Here is a 21,017-nt window from a genome sequence, read left to right as displayed (position 1 = left end):
CTTTTTAGCACAATGTATCTGGTGTCGGACGACTTGCAACAATTCGACTTGGCCTGAATGTCTGACTACTGGCAAGTTTTCATTTGAACCTGGCGATTGGACAACCTCCAAGTTTTAACGCCAATCTTGGCGTTAGCTATAGAAATTCCTACCTTTGATTTCAAACAGACATATGCCAACTTTTTACGTTAGTCTGGGGGTCCGGTAAATATTTAATTTGACTTACACTCGCGCTGTTTTCATTTTAAGTGCTTTCAGTCATCATATTCACGGATGTGACAGCCCCCAGAAATCTAAGCTTATAACTTGATCACATGGCTTACTTATCTTTTATTTGGTATTAAACAATCAAATAAATAAATAAGTAGATTATATTAACTTAATGTGGTAACAACCAATGAGAACAAAACACTCCCATAATACAGATACACCTTAACAGACGATGTAGCACTTTTATTTAACCTATCATATTAACATATCAACATGAACATAATTAAAACAGTGAATTAACATCTGTATCACTGTTGTGATATCAGACTTGGTTGGTGTTATTAATTATGACCACCTTGTTATAACTAACATTAGGTATGTTTTGTTTCTACATACACATATTTAACTCCCCAATACCACTGACCTAATCTTGAATGTCTGTTGAAGATCAATGCTTGTCTATCCAATAAATTTGATCTTACTCTCTTAGAGGTTGAGCAGCATTTTGTATGAAACATACATACTTTAACAAGAATCTGTACAACAACAATAATCAAAACAAACGCTCTATTATAAGTAAACATGTTTTATACATATATGTACGGTAGAAAGAGAGCTATTGTGTCTGTCCTAAAACTTCACATGAAAAAAACAGCATTTTTACAGACAAATATAGATCATAAACTATCATTTCTGGCACTAAAACTCACTTTTGTCTGGTAGGATATCACCCTACCTTCTGGATAAAAGCAAAAACTTCTTTCTAAGAGACACAGAGTTTTCATAATCAGGCAGTCGTGTTAAAAATTTCAGGTCAAATACACAAATTAGACTACAACACAGTCAGTACTGTACATCAGAGTTGATATGGCAGTACAGATCATCATGTGTCAAATAACTCTGTTAAATGCATTAATAACCAACTTAATAACACCGCAACTAGAGGTTTTCATGCCTTTGTATATTAAAATGTTTTAATCATAAAATATATTTTAAAAACAAATTATTTCAAGAATATTCATATAAACATTCAAAATCATGAATAATTATATGGTACCAGCCCTCAAAAATGAAGAGCGACAGAATCTATTATCATCAAGTTTCATCAAGTATGGAAGTGCTAAATTTTGCTTTTTTTCAAATTTGTCACATCCTTCATCACATAGCACATAACGCAAGACTAATGAAGGTGTATTAATTGGGTCAAGTATAACATGTATGGTCCAAAGGTACATGTATGTATCAGAGGCATGTTTGCTTTTAGATCTTGTGAAGAACCTAGAATACCATGAACTGTACAGATGTTACTGTAACCTAATAAAATCTCAGCATGAACTGACTTAAAATCTTAACTACATATACATTTTATTTCGTCGCTGCAGAAGAAACCAACTGGTTTAAGTGAATACCGAGAATGTTTGGTCAGATATGGATGTGATGAGAGGCATAAATGTTTGGCCAGATGCAATATGGTTCCTGCTTTGTAGCAGGGTTCAGACGAGTCACAGAAGAGGAGATACATAGGAGATGCATGGAGTGAACATATGACACTATTGTTAAGAGACTCTTCATATATAAATCTTGGTCCACAGTCAGTCACATAACAGGGAATATAGCTTATAATAATACTTATACTCTTTAGTAAATGTACCATAAAACAATTCATATCCGTACTGAATATGTAACTTCGCTGTCATCTTTAGTAAGTACATGTAGCTGACAATGGAAGTGTGTTAAAGCACTATTTGGCTAATATTACTTCTGTAGATTTAAAACATAAAAAACAAGTCTAATACAAAACAGGTGTATACAGCTGGCTAACAGTCTTCAGTGCGTGTGTAATGATGACTTTTTGACCAATTAACAGAAATGAAAAGTTTCTGCCTATGGTTACAAAAATATAAGAACTCAAAAAGCACAAGTCATAAAATAAGGGCATAAAATGTCACAAATAAGAAAGAACTATTCTACAGCTGCTACATATACATGTATCAGAAATTCAAGAAGAATAAACATGTCAGGTTATTTCTTAGCTAGTTTAGACATGTTTGCATGTCTCATATCATACATGCCTAAATACACATCATCAGGGCATGCAGTTGTTCGGGAGGCTTTCTGAAAAGAAAGAAAGAAAAGGATATACAAATAGTCTAAATTAGGATTCAAATCCGACACCTACACCATAGTTATCATTACAGAACGACAGCATATAGGCGGGTTTGGAGGTGTTGATGACTTGTTCAAATATTTATCATTACATGAATGTTATAGCATATGACAGTTATATACAGGTAAATACAGAGAAAACAGTGACAAATACACATATCTACTGAGCTGCTTTATTTAAACATCCTATCAGATACATGTACCAATAATAAATGTCCATATTTACTGTTCTACTTCACTAAAGCATCTGTCTGAGATACTGGTGACAAATGCTCATATTTATGGTGCTGCCTCACTAAAGTATCCTATAAAAATACGTGACAAATGTCCATATTTATTGTGCTACCTTACTAAAGCATCCTATGAGAGACACTGGCGACAATGCTCATATTTATGGTGCTGCCTCACTAAAGTACTTTATCAGAGATACCAGTGACAAATGCCCATATTTATTGTGCTACTTCACTAAGGCATCCTATAACAGATGCCAGTGACACATGCTCATATTTATGGTGCTGCCTCACTAAAGCATCCTATCAGAGATGCCAGTGACAAATACCCACATTTACTGTGCTGCTTCACTAAAGCATCCTATCAATGATACCACTAACAAATGCCCATATTAATATTGTGCTGCCTCACTAAAGCATCCTATCAGAGATACTAGTGACACATGCTCATATTTATGGTGCTGCCTCATTAAGCATCTTGGCAGAGATACCAGTGATAAATTCACATATTTATTGTGCTACCTCACTAAAACATCTTATGAAAGATAACAGAAACAAATTTATACACATGTATTTATTATATATATTATAATTATTTGCTGCAGCACTAGAACATGGTGGTGGGGAAACACCAGTGAGAAATGCATATCTTACCAGCATTTTCTTTTTCTGAGTTTTTCTCAGAGCTGTAGGGTGATCTACTTTGTCTTCATCATCTTCCTCATCACTGTATGTGGACCCAAGAGTTTTACGTTCCTTCTGTTAAACAACATCAATATCATCCTCAATAAAAAAAATACTCATGAAACTAAAGTGTAACATGATTTATTAGTTATATAAAGGTGAAATATCAGACCAACTTACAATAATAACGTAATATTTGCAAAAGTTGCAACTTTCAGACTGTTGTAGTAAAGGACAATAAAAGATACATGCAGGCTACAACTAAACAGTAAATATAGCCTCGCACACACGGACAACATTTTTTGTTAAAAACTGCATTTTCAGATCCCGGGGTCAAATGATGCGGAATATTGGTTACCCGCACAAGAGCAACATTTGTTGTCCATTTTGGAAGATTCCATCAGCGAAAGACAGTCACAAGGTACATTCAAGGACATGTGACCCCTAAAAAATGTGAGTACATACATGTACTGCTTCTATTTTGTACATGTATGTACTCACATGACATTTTCAAAGACTCTGACTGGTTGATGTAAACGACAATTATCTCACAAGATCCAGACTGCCCACAGATGAGCAAAGTCTTGTGTCTGGCTCAACTGTTTCTGGACTTTTTGTTACCCAAAATGAAACAAGCAGAAACTTTGGATCAAGTGTTCCATAATCAGGCATCACTGTTGTGGTTACCAGCACATAAGTAAGTTTCCAGGATTTTTTTATTGTCAGGATCAAGATATCCTGTTTTTTACAACAAATGTTGTCCGAGTGCACTGGGCTTATCTCTGACTAATTTACTACATATATAGGTAATGACACATTCTCAACAACAACATGTATATCTCACCTGTAACAAACAAGAAACTGCCTATCCCATGAAAAAAACCTATAAGCTATATAACCTACATGCTATACACTGGTAGATAACAAACTTACATGCTATGCACTGGTAGATAACAAACCTACATGCTATACACTGGTAGATAACAAACCTACATGCTATGCACTGGTAGATAACAAACCTACATGCTATACACTGGTAGATAACAAACCTACATGCTATACACTTGTAAATAACGAACTTACATGCTATACACTGGTAGATAACAAACCTACATGCTATACACTGGTAGATAACAAACCTACATGCCATACACTGGTAGATAACAAACTTACATGCTATACACTGGTAGATAACAAACCTACATGCTATACACTGGTAGATAACAAACCTACAGGCCCTACACTGGTGGATACCAAACTTACATGCTACGCACTGGTAGATAACAAACCTACATGCTATACACTGGTGGATAACAAACCTACATGCCATACACTGGTAGATAACAAACTTACATGCTATGCACTGGTAGATAACAAACCTACATGCTACACACTGGTAAATAACAAACCTACATGCTATACACTGGTAGATAACAAACCTACATGCTATACACTGGTAGATAACAAACCTACATGCTATACACTGGTGGATAACAAACCTACATGCCATACACCGGTAGATAACAAACTTACATGCTATGCACTGGTAGATAACAAACCTACATGCTACACACTGGTAGATAACAAACCTACATGCTATACACTGGTAGATAACAAACCTACATGCTATACACTGGTAGATAACAAACCTACATGCTACACAATGGTAAATAACAAACCTGCATGCTATGCACTGGTAGATAACAAACCTACATGCTATACACTGGTAGATAACAAACCTACATGCCATACACTGGTAGATAACAAACCTACATGCCATACACTGGTAGATAACAAACTTACATGCTATGTACTGGTAGATAACAAACCTACATGCTATACACTGGTAGATAACAAACCTACATGCCATACACTGGTAGATAACAAACTTACATGCTATGCACTGGTAGATAACAAACCTACATGCTATACACTGGTGGATAACAAACCTACATGCCATACACTGGTAGACAACAAACTTACATGCTATACACTGGTAGATAACAAACCTACATACTATACACTTGTAAATAAAGAACTTACATGTTATACACCTGTAGATAACAAACCTACATGCCATACACTGGTAGATAACAAACTTACATGCTATACACTGGTAGATAACAAACTTACATGCTATACACTGGTAGATAACAAACCTACATGCTATACACTTGTAAATAACGAACTTACATGTTATACACCTGTAGATAACAAACCTACATGCCATACACTTGTAAATAACGAACTTACATGTTATACACCTGTAGATAACAAACCTACATGCTACACACTTGTAAATAACGAACTTACATGTTATACACCTGTAGATAACAAACCTACATGCCATACACTTGTAAATAACGAACTTACATGTTATACACCTGTAGATAACAAACCTACATGTTATGCACCGGTAGATAACAAACATACCTGTTGGATCACATTTACTTGATTCTCCATCTTTCGGACATTCTCAAAGATGGTCTTGTAGGCCACTTTGCTCTTCTTGTCATTCTTGTTTTGTCTAAAACAGAACAATGAAAAAATAGGGTGCTGATTAATTTACCTCAGAAAGACATGTATAATGTTGAATGAATGAGCTGAAAATACTACAATAAAAGAAGCTGAATGTCTAACTTCCACTGAGTGTATACATGTAGGTGTGATGGAAGAATAACTTAACCCCATCAAATTTTAGAGCTGTGTTCATATAAAACCATTTGATAAATGCTTATCCTACACATATCATGCCTTAGGGAGTCAGTTGAACAGCTTGAAGATCACGACATAAAGGGTGGCGTTTTGAGACAGAGAAAAAAAAAAAAATTCACAGTTTTGTTCAAAGTTTGTACACAGTTTTCGTCTTACATAGTCTGTATTAAAAGGTCAAATTTTAAATAGCTGCAATTTCACCTAAACAAGATTTAATCGCCTCTTGCACTAAGATCAATTGTTATGTGAAAATGTTATGTGATCCATTGTTGTGTTAAAACATAGGATGTCCATGTCAAAAATTAGACGTCAAAAATTTCAATGATTGACGGGCCTACCGACCCAACAGCCAAAATGAATGAAGCTGAAAATGTATGTACCCTAGAAGATAGAAAGTTGGAAAATTAGTGAAATCCAGTAATGCAGAACAAACTAGAGGTGTGACCATTTACCTGTATCTCCATGCCAGGCGCTGGTTCATTAAAGCTATGCCTCGAGACTGGGAGTAGGCTCCAGCCATAGCCAGCTGGGCAGAGGTTTGGGCTGTGTGGGTACCGAGAACATCTAGGTTAATGTCTGCAATACAAACCATAAACATCAACTCCACTTACAGGTTCTGCCTTGATACTAAAGAAAGGAAACACCAGGCTTCAAATCTGTGTAAAATTGGATAAGGCATTATAGCGTGGCCTAGCTATAAATCACCAACTTGGTGTTGGGCGATTCTGGAGACTTCCACAGGCGCTCCATGAATTTATTTATTTATCTATTTGTTTATTTCATTGTAGTTTCATCCCATGCTCAAGAATGTTTTACTTATACAATGACTTCCAGCCAGGGAGATCCCCATGACCATCCACAGGTTACTGGCAGATGTGACCCTCCAGGAGGGTTAAGGTTAATAGGTACTGTGAAAAGTCTCTGCCAACCCTGATCTGGACTGCCATGATTGAAAGTTAGGGTTTAATAAGCAGCATGGGCATTTCCACAATTCCATGTGGACCCTCTGCCAACCTTCTGCAGATCTTCCATGAGGGTTGGAGTTAAGTTGTATAAACTTTTCCACTCAGTGCTCCTTGCAGATCCCAAGTCAACTTTTCGGTGGCCTCCCAAAAAGGTGATTTGTTTCCCTCAAAGGTGAACTGCAGACAGCACTGAATCTGTAACTGTGTGTTCATCACCTTTTAATTACTTACCACTTTCAGCCACCAGTCCTCTCATACGTCACAGGTTTCTTCTGCGTGAACACCCTCAATGCCTTCGCTCCTTCGGTGTCAGTATACTGAATCTGAAGTTGGAAGGGGTACTCCACTGGACTCTCCTTTTGCTCAGGTGTTGTGGTTGCAGCAGTTACAGTGGCCCCCTCCTGTGAGTCATTGTCTGCAGAAAAACACACTTCGTAAAATCAGCTGTCACATTAAATACAGATATTGTAAATATTCAACTTTTTTAAACTCTAAAGCAGTTGGTTTTTTCAGTGGAATTTATGCATACAATTATTATGAAAATGATACTAAAATGATTTGTTTGTCACTGAAGATGCAAGCTTCCTAAAACTCTGCCAATTATTTCTCCACGCCACAGTCTTCTCAGAATGTTTCAATTTATTGGTTGCACAGGCAGTTGAAGAATTAGGGTTAACACTAAACTTGGATCTAGAACTTCAGTGTCATTCAATACTAGTGCAATGTGCAGAATATCATCAATATCATGTTTAGAGGGAAAATGTTATCACAACCACATAAATTTATGCTGTGCTTTTTTTTTATCATCAGTCCTCTATGATTTAATAAAAACAAGATTTATTAATAAATCCACTCAGGACTACTATTAAACTGACATGATAGCCAAAAAATTCCAGAATCAGACAGATTAGTGAGATGTTCCCGGTTTTATTGTAATAGTGACAAGTGTTTGGCAGCTACATGTTTTAGGTTTCCTTCATTCTGGTTCAGGTTTTCCATGAGAATACCATGATCATTCAAACAACCCAGAATTAGACACTTACCTCATGGTTGTGCTTGGTGCGCGAATGTTTTCCTTTTCCTTCACTGTGAATAATTCATGATGAACAAACTCAGCAAATGGGAATTTATTTGTTCATTGTTGGCAGGAAAATCTCCTGTGTCGTGCCTTTGACAGAAATTCAAGGTGGGGACAGACAGCTTTAATACAGCCACAGCATACTGATTCTTACCTGTTGAAGTTTCAGTTATTTTGGTTTTCTTGGCAGCATCTTTCTTCTTGTCCTTCTCTCGTCTGATCCCGTACTCAAAAGTCACCTCTGTATCAGCTGTCACATTGCCTACAACCTTCACAGCCTTGCTTTCTTCCTGATCCTCATTACGAATGTAGCTGCATTTTCAAATATACAGTATGTGTACATGTATCATCAGTAAATATAAAACTTGAGTGTGATAGGTTAGTGAGGAGCTGACATATATAATGATGCATTTTAATGAAAATACTACATATATAATTTGACATATTCAATGACGAGACCAAATTTATAGTGGGTCATTTTAATAAACAAAGGGCTTACACAATGTGACAAGTTAATGATGAGATGGCTTTAATAAAATATGACATGTTAATGATGGGAGGATTTGTCGAATGTGATATGTTAATGATAAGAGAGCTTGTAGAATGTGACAAGTTAATGATGAGAGAGCTTGCAGAATGTGATATGTTAATGATAAGAAAGCTTGTAGAGCGTGACGAGTTAATGATGAGAGGGCTTATAGAATGTGATATGTTAATGACGAGAGGATTTGTAGAATGTGATATGTTAATGATAAAAGGACCTGTAGAATTTGACAAATTAATGAAAAAAGGACCTGTAGAATGTGATAAGTTAATGATAAAAGGGTCTGCAGAATGTGAAGTTAATGATAAAAAGGTCTGGAGAATGTGACATGCTAATGATAAGATAGCTTGTAGAATGTGACAAGCTAATGATAAGAGAGTTTGAAGAATGTGACATGTTAATGAAGACACGGCACATGCATATACAGTGTAACATTTCATGAACACATATGGCACATAGAATGTGACATGTTAATGAACATACACTGAACTATGACAAGTACAGACGGCACCAAGGGTGCGCCATGCTAAATAATGGAGGACACGTAAAAAGAGGGTATGTAATTTATTTATTTTATCTGATTGGTGTTTTATGCTGTTCTCAAGAATATTTCATTTATATGACGGCAGCCAACTTTATGGTGGGAGGAAAGCGGGCAGAGCCCGGGGGGAACCCACGACGTAGGTTGCTGGAGACCTTCCCACGTACGCCCGGTGAGGAAGCCAGCATGAGCTGGACTTGAACTCACAGCGACTGCATTGGTGAAAGTCTACTGGGTCATTACGCTGCACTAACCAACATGTAAAGTATGACATTTTATTAAATGAACAGAGGGCATGAAGATGAAGAATGTGATCTGCATGAAGTAAATTAGACTGTGTACAAGCAATTACTCACAGCTTCTTGTGGAGAAGGAAGGTGGCCACCACGTTTGTAGCTATCACTCGATCAGCCAAGATTGTACTGAATTCCTCGGTTAACTTTAGTGGATCCACAATGTTCACCTGGAGAATGCATTACGTACATGTACATATCGGTGACGGTTGGTTGTCGTTCATTAAAGCTAGCTAAAAGTATTGGCATGTTCAATGGGGGCAGACAATGAAGTCAGCCTCTAAATTTTAGTCATCATATTTAACATAGATGGGATATTGTTGCTGGCATGTGAAGATATACATGTTCTAAGATTAACTTTAGGGTGCTCTTTGTATTAACAAAGTGGTGCATTAAAAATGAATGTACACGTACTGTGATGACTATGTCAGTTCAGTATTTCACTAATACAATGGCAGCAAGCATTATGGTGGGAGGAAACTGGGCGAAGCCCAGGGAAAACCCACGACCATCCACAGGTTGGTGGCAGACCTTCCCACGTACAGCTGGAGAGGAAGCCAGCATGAGCTGGACTTGAACTCACAGCGACGGCATTTGTGTTAGGCTCCTGGGTCATTACGCTGCGCTAGCGCACTAACCAACTGAGCCATGAACGCCCCTTTTGTCAGTTCATGTCCCCTTTGTCACTCACCTGTCCACCTGTTAGCTCAGCTACCTGGCCCAAATGTGCCAGTTTGCAATCGCTACCTGTGATACTGATCACGGAGATGGAAACACTGCAAAAACACAGAATTACCATGGTTGACATACAAAATATCCTGATAAATCACGACTATGATTTTGATGGTAGCCATTTTTGTTAACTTTTTTCCAAACCCATAATTTTTAAGACTCAAAAGTTGAAGAGAAGGCATTGTGAGGAAATACAGTGCACTGAATGCTCCAGATCACAGTACTACTTTATGAATATTACATGGAATTTTAATGTTCAGTTCACCTGATGCTTTACCTGAATTAAACTTATCATAATGACCATATCATATGTGCTCAGAATATATATATTGGAGCACTATACCTACTGCTATAGCAGTAAGAATGATACCCATGTACTCCTATCATACTGCAGGTAGTGTGCACAACAGTGACTCTACATGTACCTTTTGGCTAAAGCAGTTTGTCCCAGAGCCGTGTAGAAGTCTCCAGCTCTTTCCCTGTCCTCTTCCGAGTCTAAGTTTTCCAAGCTCCCCAATCCCACATTTGCCATGCCATCAGTGCACACGATCACCTTAGACCCGGGACACTGGGATGCCATGGCAACAGCCACAGTCAGGGCGGGGCCTAATGCTGTGGCTCCACCCTCCTCAAGTCTGCATCAAAGAGATTGGTAGAAATGTACATGAACATATATACCAAGCATCAGGTTGATGTTATATACATTCTTTTTTATTTTATTTTAATATTATGGATATTATAAACAGTTGCATTTCATACATCAGAAGAGTGATGTCCCTTTGTGTCATGCTGTCATTTACAATGGGAGGTTTATTTTAATATGGAGCATTGTGACATTATGGCATTGTGGTGACATCCTTTGTGCCGTAACATTGTCACTCTATGGCAAGTTGAGGAAAATCAATCGTAGAGTACATACAGGCATATACAAAAATTAACATTATCCATAATCAATGAATTTTATTCACAAGGCATGTCAGCGAATCAACTCGATGTATGCTGTAGTCCACAGAGACCAGGAGTAAAGTAAACCAGAAAACCTCCCCCAGGAGTGATTAGACTGGTCTAGGCCAGTTTACCTCTGAAATGGGGGACTCAGTGGGTCATATGGTTATACCCATGGTTGTGATGACTGTTCACTGAAGTCACATGTACACTAGCTGGGAGACTAGCTGATTATTTATTTATTTATCTGATTGGTATTTTATGCTGTACTCAAGAATATTTCTCTTACGTGCGGCCAGCATTTATGTCCGGAGGAAACCGTGCAGAGCCCAGGGGAAACACACAACCATCTGCAGATTGTTGCCAGGACCTTCCAACGTATGACATAAGCATAATCGACTTGAATTCTTAGTGACTGGAGTGGTGAGATGTTCCCGCATGCCTGCACCACATGACTCACTGTCTGTTACACACCTTAAAGTCAGGATGTTGACCAAGTAGTTTACAAAGGCCAGTGGTTTAATCCGGCCAGCTGAATAAAGTGAGTAATTCTTGAACCTGGTGATAAACTCCATTAATCAATCAATATCCATTAAAACCAACTGCAGGAGCTCCAATCTCACCCAAACACTTTATCACTGAGGGCTGGCCCGCTGTCCTTGACTGCTTTAGGTGTCTGTATGTCTGAGCCCACCTTCACCAGGGCATCTTTATCTTTCAGCTTGTCACCTGATATACAGACAGCTGCTTGAGTCCCGTCACCAATAATCTCCACCTACATGTACACACAATGAGAGTTAACACAAGCTAAGCTATTAGCATGGAACCATACTTGATACTATAGTAACTGAACTATATAGAAACAGGTAAGACACTGACTTGGTGAAAACAATAACACATGGACATGTAGGGAATTCTCCTGACTGCATGGTCTTAATTTAAGTTCCAACACAAATTTCATGCAATATGGGCCTTAAATCAGCAATCAGTAACCTACATGTACCTGTGCATTACTTAGGAAATAAGTGTATACATTACTGCCTATAAGTCTGCATGTATGCTACCATCATTTAGTGTCAGCACCCTTTCTCATTGTAATTACGAAAGAACCAAGAAAAACTCACTTGGGTAGTATGTAACAGATGCCACATGTACACACACAAGAGAAACTTGAATAACCAGTTTTCAAATGACTAGAATGCAAGACATGCAAAAACATTTGTTTGCTCTGAGTTTATGACAAGCCAAAAAGTAATGCTTTCATTAAACAACTGTCAGACATCATCCAGACATAAATACTAGTAGTCCTTCAGGTAAATGGCCCAAAACTTTAAGTGGCACACTTTGCCTGATTCTACTTCACTGATCTTAGAAAGGTATTTCGAGGTCTTGTTGGACGGCATGATCATATCCGAATGGGGAAATATAAGTTTTGTGAACAAAATAAATAATTTATAGCATTTATTTGCAGATAAAAATGCACTTTTTGAGGCAAAATTTCAGGTTGTTTGTAATTGCAAAAAATGCATAAATCTATTGTACTTTTTCCACCTCATTGCATGTTTGCAAGGTGTTATTTATTATTCTGTGCAGAGTGACACAATTCTACTTTTTGGGAAGCCCCAAGATTGACCAATCTAAGGAATGTAGTTTTTTCTCCAAAATATAATTATAAATATTCATACAGTGTACAGGAAGTTGCTCTTTCATATGCGAAAAAGTTGAAGAATTAGGGTACTACCCATATGTTGAACACGGTAGTCCAGATCATTTGACTTCACATAAAAGGTGGTGCTGGATATCGGTTGTGAAAAGTATTTAGAGCCAGGGTAAAAACCACCAAACTTCCTTATCTAGGCTGCCTGACTACTCTTCAGATGTACACCTAATGGTACAAAATTTAACTTAAGATTCAAGTTACACATACCTCATTGTTGAAGGAGATGAGAGCGACTCTACGGTGAGGGAAACTCTTAACAAGCTCATTGAGCTGGTGGTCAACAGCGGCTTGCATGGCCTGAAGCCTGGAGATGTACGTGACATTCCGTCTCTCTCCAGGCAAGTGCTGGTCCTCATGGGTTCTGTTTAAGGACTGTAGTCTCTGAAGGTTACTCCCTCGTAGATTCATCTTACCAGGAACCTGCAGTCAAGGAAGACACAGCTTAAACATATACCTCACAGAAAGACAAGGAACCTGGGGTCAAGGAAGGCACAGCTTAAACACATACCTTACAAACAGACCAGGAACCTGGGGTCAAAGAAGGCACAACTTAAACAGATACCTTAAAAACAGACCAGGAATCTGGGGTCAAGGAAGGCACAGCTTAAACACATACCTTACAAACAGATCAGGAAAACTCAGAACTGCATAGTTCTCTAAACGTTTTGAAAGATGTATTTCATGGTTTACCCATCATAAATATTTTCCACAGTTACATGTATGTGTTAAGGTCACATCAACTACAAATTAACATTTTGCTCCACTTAATGTTAAACCTAACACAGGCAGTGTATCAGTGTATGCACAGTTTTTGGTCATTTTGACCAAAGTTTTTGGTCATTTTAACCAATTTCCTAAAAAATCAATGACTGCTCTTTAATTTCAAATTTCATGACTTTCAAGGATTGTCCAGGGCTGCATAAACCTTGTAATTCCTCTAAGAATATATATATATATATATATATATATATATATATATATTATATATATATATATGAATATATATATATTCAATGTATAAGAATATATATATATATATATATATATATATATATTCAAATGATGACAGTATGCAAGAGTATTAGTTTCATCTCATACCACTATCCTTCGAGTGAGTGAGTGAGTGCTTGGGGTTTAACGTCGTACTCAACAATTTTTCAGTCATTATGACGACGAAGGAATCATTAGGGTGCATGTACGTGTAATGTGCCTCCTTGATGCAGGACGGATTTCCACCGCTCTTTTATTTAGTGCTGCCTTCACTGAGACGACTTACCGAAGGCAAGTAAGCCGCCCCCGCCCGAGCCATTATACTGATACGGGTCAACAGTCGTTGCACTATCCCCTTCATGCTGAACGCCAAGCGAGGAAGTTACAACTTCCTCTTTTAAAGTCTTAGGTGTGACTCGATCAAGGATTGATCCTGGATCTCTAACCGGTCCCGAAGCGGACGCTCTACCAACTGTGCTATCCGGGCCGGTACACTATCCTTTCGAATTGTATTTGAAAAATCTTCTGACTTCAATGTGCACACTCATTGGTAAAGGACTGGACAGTCACGAAGAGTCAATGCTTTAACAGAGCATTTTGACTGAGAGTGTGCATCAAATTCTGTATCAATTTTCTTCAAAAGAAAACTACACATAAATGTATTGCACAGCTACATTGAAAAGCCCTGTTCTAATGAGAAATCCTGGTCCGCTATTTTCATAAAAGGCTACAAAATTAAATATAAAAGTTACTGAATGTGGGGTAAAGAAAACAATGCAATCATTTAATATTGGATAAAAAATGCACTTTCTATGCAGGCCCATTTCAGAATTTGACCAAGATTAAAAACAGATCTTTCTGGACAACACATTTCTACAGGAGGTCAGAATGTTACACCATGGTAAGATGTGTAATGAAACAATTAGAAATGATTTACAGGCAATATGGGTATGCTACACATATCTACCCTTTGACATAATTGGGATAGTCTCTAGACGGTGCATTTCTGAACATACATGTATTTAAAATTTATAGTTCTGTAACTTAATGGAAAACTTTTGCTGTTGTTCATCCTGACACAGCTTAAAACTAATGTTTTTTTCTACTGCCTTCATAAATTTTCATGAAATTTATAATTCAAAATTCGTTCTAGATGAAAATCTGTCAAAGGCAATGTCTGATAAATGCTTACATTTTAGTGGCATGCAGAGTCTAGTAAAATGCCTTTCTCTCATTCTGGTTTAAACTGTTTACCATACCTGAGTGGTGACACACATGCTGCCGGAGACATCAACACAGAAGATGACGAGGGATTCGTCCGTCCCCGAGGGTCCGCTGGCGGTGGTGGCCACAGCTGGCTCCAGCATGAAAGTCACATCATCAATCTGCGGGATCTCCTCCTCCATGATGTCCACCAAGTTATGTTCCCCACAAAACTCACATGTCCACACCTACAAACACAACATGACATAAGCTACAGACTTCTGAGGTTTAATCGGTCACTGGTTCTTTGTACTGTGACTTACAACAATTACTTTATGGTTTTTTATAAGGCTATGCTCAAGAATTTTACCCTTGTGCCATGGCAACCAGTTTTACTGGAGCAGGAAACCCGGGTAATCCACCTACATTTGGCAAGTTACTGACAACTGATATTTAGGCAAAACAATCTACATTAATTCATTTGTTTTGACTTGCAAAATGCTTGGCTCCGTTCTTCATCAAGCAATGTTCGTTATGAGAAAGCCATTTTGTGCCAGCAAATGCACTTCTCAGAATTTGGCATGAAGCTTACCTTGTTGTCTCCATCCTGTTCGAGTTCACTGATGCGAGACAAAATAGCTTTACATGCCCCACAGTATTCTGCGTCTCCTGTGTGCATGTGGCTGGGGGAGATCAGCTTCTCAAATTTGATGGAAACAATGTTAGTGTCTGCCCGGCGATAACGCTTTCTGTGTCTCATATTATGTTCCACGACCTGTCGCTCACCAGGACACTTGGCTGCGAGAGCTGCAACCAATATAGATATGTTGTTGAAAAGGAAGTAATGGCCTTATTCATTTTAATTAACTGTATCAACATAAAGTGAACTTCAGTGATTTATTTATTTGATTGATGTGTAATCTCAATATGAACATTTTTTCACTTGCATGATGTCAATTATGTACCTTTTCCTGTGTGATGGCGACCTGGTACCTTTGTTATTTTTCACTATTCTTCTTTTGCAGTGAGCAAGTACTAACTTGCAAACATTCTAGCAGCCAAAATAATTTCAAAGGAACCATCTCCTGAGTTAGTTTTATGAAAACAGTTTCACATTATTATTCATAATAAAGGGTGAAGGGTACTGATCACTGCTTTCTGACTGGGTAATCTGATAAATAGTCAGAGTGTGTCTTTATTACATGTATGTTACTACATTCAACTTATTGTTGCTCTCATGTAGATAATATCCCTTTAATACAAGGTACTTTAGGGGCCCAATGCCAAATTATTTTGGCTGCTAGAAATGTTTGCAAGGTAGTACTTGCTCACTGTAATAGAGCTATAGTGAAAAGTAACCATCACACAGGAAAAGGTACCCAACTGACATCCAGGTCATTCAAGAACACTTCAACCCCTTGGTATATCCTTGTGAAAGAACACTCCTACAGCCAACATATACATGTATTATAGTACTGCCTCACAGGCATGACAAGAGCCCCATGCCTAAGACACCAGACATGATACCTGTTACCTGTTAAATGGTGCACCGGCCTGTTAGGCAGTGCACCAACATTTGGCAAACCAGTTCTTGTAATATCATATTATGTCTGAGGCCAAATGAGGATGTACAGTACTCTTGTACCACAGATGGCCAGATGAGGTAAAGGTACAGTATGATTTAACACTAAGCCCAAGTCATCCTTCTATGGGGCAAACATTCTGACATCTCAAATACAGACGTTACAAAGCTTTCACAAAGCTGTTATATATTTATTCATTTATATGTTTGATTGTTGTTTGGTTCAGAATTGACTCTAATATTTTTTAGGTTTTATTGGGGTAAAAACTAAAAACATGCTGTGCAAAATGCATGCAAAGCAGTTCATACAAAAGTTTACAGAGCGTTTTTATTTTGTTGTTTACACTAGAAGAAAAATAAGTTCTTTTCGTTATTCTACATGATGTGCCTTCGGTCTCTTTCAATTCCATTCCAAGAAAAGTCCTACATAACTTCATTAGTTCACTTTTGGGTGATTATTGGAGTACAAACAGAAAAATTTGACCAATCACATTGCACCTTAAAAACACGAATTCAGGAAAATTAAATAATTGTGTCATAAACAAGAATACAAGCAGTTAGATCAGGCACAGGGTAGGAGTGAGGGGAGCGGGGAGGAGTACATTAAAGGTACATTGTTGTATAAGCATAATCCAACAGTTCTGAAGATTAACTTACCTGAGGGACACTTCCAGTGTCTCATAGTTTTCAGGTTTCCTTTAGGCCTGCTCTCTAGGTTTTGCCCTGGCACTGACTTGGCACTATCCTCTCTACGGGAAAACCTGGAGAATAAGCTTTCCATAAAGCCAGCCTCTGCAATTGAAACACAAATGTCAGTGTATTATTCTGTTATCTACAGGTTCTCTAATAATTACACCCAAAACCACAAAACTACATCACTACAACAGGACTAAATATGTATGTGCATGTTATGATTTACACCACTCTTAAATGTACATTTTCCTTTCTTAAGCATAGAAATAAGGTGAATACCCATTACAGCAAATATCTCTTACTTTTCTCTGCAGGAGGTGGTGACCTAGGGGGTGGGGCAGGAACACTTGAATTGGCTTCTGAAGATGGGGGAGGTAGTGGAATGGCTTCTCTCGCTTTGAGTGTGGCCCCTGCACACACTTCAGATAATAACTGTTTCCTGGTTGAGTCTACTGTGTCTTTAGCCACTGCAGGGGCACTGGCTCCAGCCCCAGTTACATTCGTCTCCACCTCTTCATCACTATCACTCTCACTGACAAATCAACACAACGGTGAGGAATTCATAATTCAAATTGCACACATCTTATGTTATTAACTATGTTTCTGTGATGTAAAACCTCAGCAAAAACAACCATAGCTGGAATCGAACACAAGACACAGTGGTCTGTAGTTAACTGAATTGCATCAGTGTTTCAATAACCTGAGCCAGTCAGGCTCACTGGGGAAAATGAATGACTTATCCAAAATAAATCCATGATAAGCAATGAACAGGAAGAAAAACAGTTCAATTTTAGTAATGATAACCTTTTTGAATAATCGAAGGAAAAGATTGCCACTTGCAGTAAGTGTACATGTATATCTTGTATAGATGATATGATAACAAAACTAATATGCATAAGAAATTATTTGATCAAATCATGACACTTCACTGGATTACTAAAATTATATGTGGTCATTGGAAGCGGAGATGTTATGATCTGACCAGGTCGAGGTAAGAAGAGTGCTTTTTCGGGTCGTTACCCCACCATGTGACTGATGCCAAGGTTGTGGGTCTCTGACTGTATAGGTTGCGCAGCCTCAACCAACAGTCAGTGCAATCGATCAGATGGTGACAATTACAAGCAGTTGCCTTACGAAAGACTCATCCCTTGATAGAACTCTTCATCCGACACAGATTCCTCATCGGAGTCACCATAATTGAAGACATATTTTGAAGCAAACTCCATCTCGAATTCAAGGACTTCAATTATCTGTAACATATTATAGCCCAATATAGGAACTTTAGTAATTACGGTAATAATTACATGTAAACACACATGCAACACTGTTATCTGGATCTCTTCACAGTTTTGACAAGATCAAAATATGCTTTCAAACAGAAAGTTTAATATCAAAAGCTGTCATCAGAGATCTGATGCCTGTTGTTCAGCGGGCTGGTGTACAAAATTTTACAACTCAGCATCATGTCATGTCCCCCTTCCTGATGGAGTTTAGTGATTGAAGACAAGTTGATAACAACATGTGAATGCAACAACAACATGTCTGGTACCACGACTAAGGAAGAGAAACACACAAATCACTCAAATAAATTTGATGACAATCTGTTAAAGTTATTGCATATTGAGTAAATAACACCTCGGTCAAACAGACAAGCAACCAAAAATGAGTAAAACCGCATCTAAAGCATCCGAAACATACCCCTATACAGCGCGTCGTCCTAATGTGTTTACAAATGCGAAGTCAGGTGTGACGTCACTTATATATATCAAGCTCGAGCTAATGTTGGCTGTGACACACCTCCTTGATGAGGGTGTGGACGGGGGAGACTCCATTCACTGCTACACGTCTGAGGTATCAATGTCAATGCAACAAGGAAGTACAGCTAACCAAAAAAGTATCTCATTTAACCCCTTGAAAAGACAGCTTAAATTCTAAGGAAGAAAGTATTCTTGAATTTGTAAATCCGCAAGAAGCTAGGTTAGCCGTATTTGAATTATACATTTAAGCTGAACACAAATGCATTACGGTACTCTAAATGGGGTTGGCCTTCATTGCACAAGCATTTGCAAGAAGATGATTTTCGTTTGTAAAAATAGATTAGGTACCTTATCGTACCTTATTGTAGCAACAAGGCCTCGACTGTTCGTCCCTGCTAAGCCTATGAAAAGATCTTAAAAGTAGAAATACGGTATTATTTTGTCGTTATACTACGAAGAACTGTCTACACCATTTATTACGCCTACATATACACTGTACTAGTATTTGGTTCATGCATTTAGCATTTGTTTATGCCTGGTATGCGTTGAACCTACCGTTACACATACATACATGTAGGTGATGAATGTTCATGCATAAGAAGATGAAAATGACACAGTTATTAGGGCTAGGGAATTAAGGTTCAAAGGATATCCAAGTAAATTGAAATCCCACAGAGAACATGCATAAAATATTTCATTTGCTGTCCGGGGCGGATCATTATGTTCCAAAAAAAGAGAGATGCCCATAGATCATAGATCCTCTTTAGGCCTGTGTAAATGGTATAATTACCGACAATAAATCAGTTACGGGAGATAGCGGGAATGCCACTTGAGTCGATCAGTAACAGGTGGGAGATAGTATATATAGGCCTGTAAGGGGGATGTGCGGTTTAGGTGACAGTCAATGGGTGCAGGTCGAAAAATTACACTTACATCATTTTATGAATATGTAAGCAAACAGATTCAGCCTTCCAAAAAAAAAAAAAAACGTCTAGGAGAAAGTCATGCAAACCAAAAAATGTTAAAGATATCAGCACAAAACTTTAAGTTAAGAGTTAAGTTGAATACAAGTTAAGTTACAAGTTATATAAATAATCATCCATTTGGCGAATTAATTCCATCTGACCGAACCTTTTTCATAAGGGTAAATGAAGACACAATTATTAACCTGGTGGACTCGTATATGGACGAAGGCTACTAAGTACATGAAAGGCTTTGGAAGACAGAAGTATAGAAATCGCCAAAGAAGGCAATCCATCCATCATCGGAAATATTAACACGTCAGCTTTGAAACTTGCATAGGGCTATATTTTGCAAAATAACCCGCGGTCACTGGTGACCACAGCCTACTTGTTATATCTATCTGAAGAGATAGTTTCAAAAGTACGAGAGATAGCCCAAATGCGAAATGACAACGCAAGACAAGGTCACATCTATACCATGCATCTAAACCACTGAAGTCATGCATGCGTGATTTTAAAATCAAGTGAGCTTCCCTTGTATTTATCGTTTCATTTTGTCAGTGTCTCCGGTGCACGATGATAATAAGACCTTGGCTTATCTCCAGACAGTGAGTGTGTGTTTAACACTGCAAAACAGGGTCATAGATAATTTCAAGTGGAAAAACGAAACATTTCTTGTATCTCTACAGCTTGGAAGACATTTTTCCGTACATTTTTCTAGTACATGCGTGACCGAGCCCTGGAACAACCATACGCACGCAGGCCAATACTAATTTGATTGGTTTGTGATCTTATATTTGTTATAGTAATTCATCTCTATTGCCTTCAGGGAAACACACAATTGGTCGTATACTGATAATAAGTATAACTGATAAGATTCGCACGTACAAGTAGCTTTTGCCAAGATGCTGTAAAGATTTTATTATTGTTTTTACGCTATACGGTACCGATATACGCAATTAAGAATCGTCTACTTGCAAGATGATGGTCGGTAGGTTCCATGGGTA

At 37.9% G+C, this 21,017-nt stretch overlaps 1 protein-coding gene across 1 annotated transcript; it reads right to left on the bottom strand.

Annotated features, from left to right (window-relative positions):
- Positions 1-651: 651 nt before the first annotated feature.
- Positions 652-19,020, bottom strand: LOC135468940 (circularly permutated Ras protein 1-like). Its single transcript, XM_064747433.1, is given in 18 exon segments — positions 652-2,325; positions 3,261-3,365; positions 5,724-5,817; positions 6,458-6,581; positions 7,202-7,217; positions 7,219-7,385; positions 8,203-8,360; positions 9,490-9,596; positions 10,118-10,202; positions 10,584-10,793; positions 11,727-11,878; positions 13,031-13,243; positions 15,073-15,264; positions 15,609-15,823; positions 17,256-17,390; positions 17,594-17,823; positions 18,426-18,541; positions 18,990-19,020. Coding segments are annotated over 17 exon segments (2,388 nt in total). The 5' UTR covers positions 18,518-18,541; positions 18,990-19,020; the 3' UTR covers positions 652-2,232.
- Between the last annotated feature and the right edge of the window lie 1,997 nt (positions 19,021-21,017).

The sequence above is a fragment of the Liolophura sinensis genome, chromosome 1 (genome assembly GCF_032854445.1).
Source record: "Liolophura sinensis isolate JHLJ2023 chromosome 1, CUHK_Ljap_v2, whole genome shotgun sequence".
Lineage (NCBI taxonomy): Eukaryota > Metazoa > Mollusca > Polyplacophora > Chitonida > Chitonidae > Liolophura > Liolophura sinensis.
Note: the sequence above shows the minus strand (reverse complement) of the source record. Positions and strands in the feature narration are given on the sequence as shown.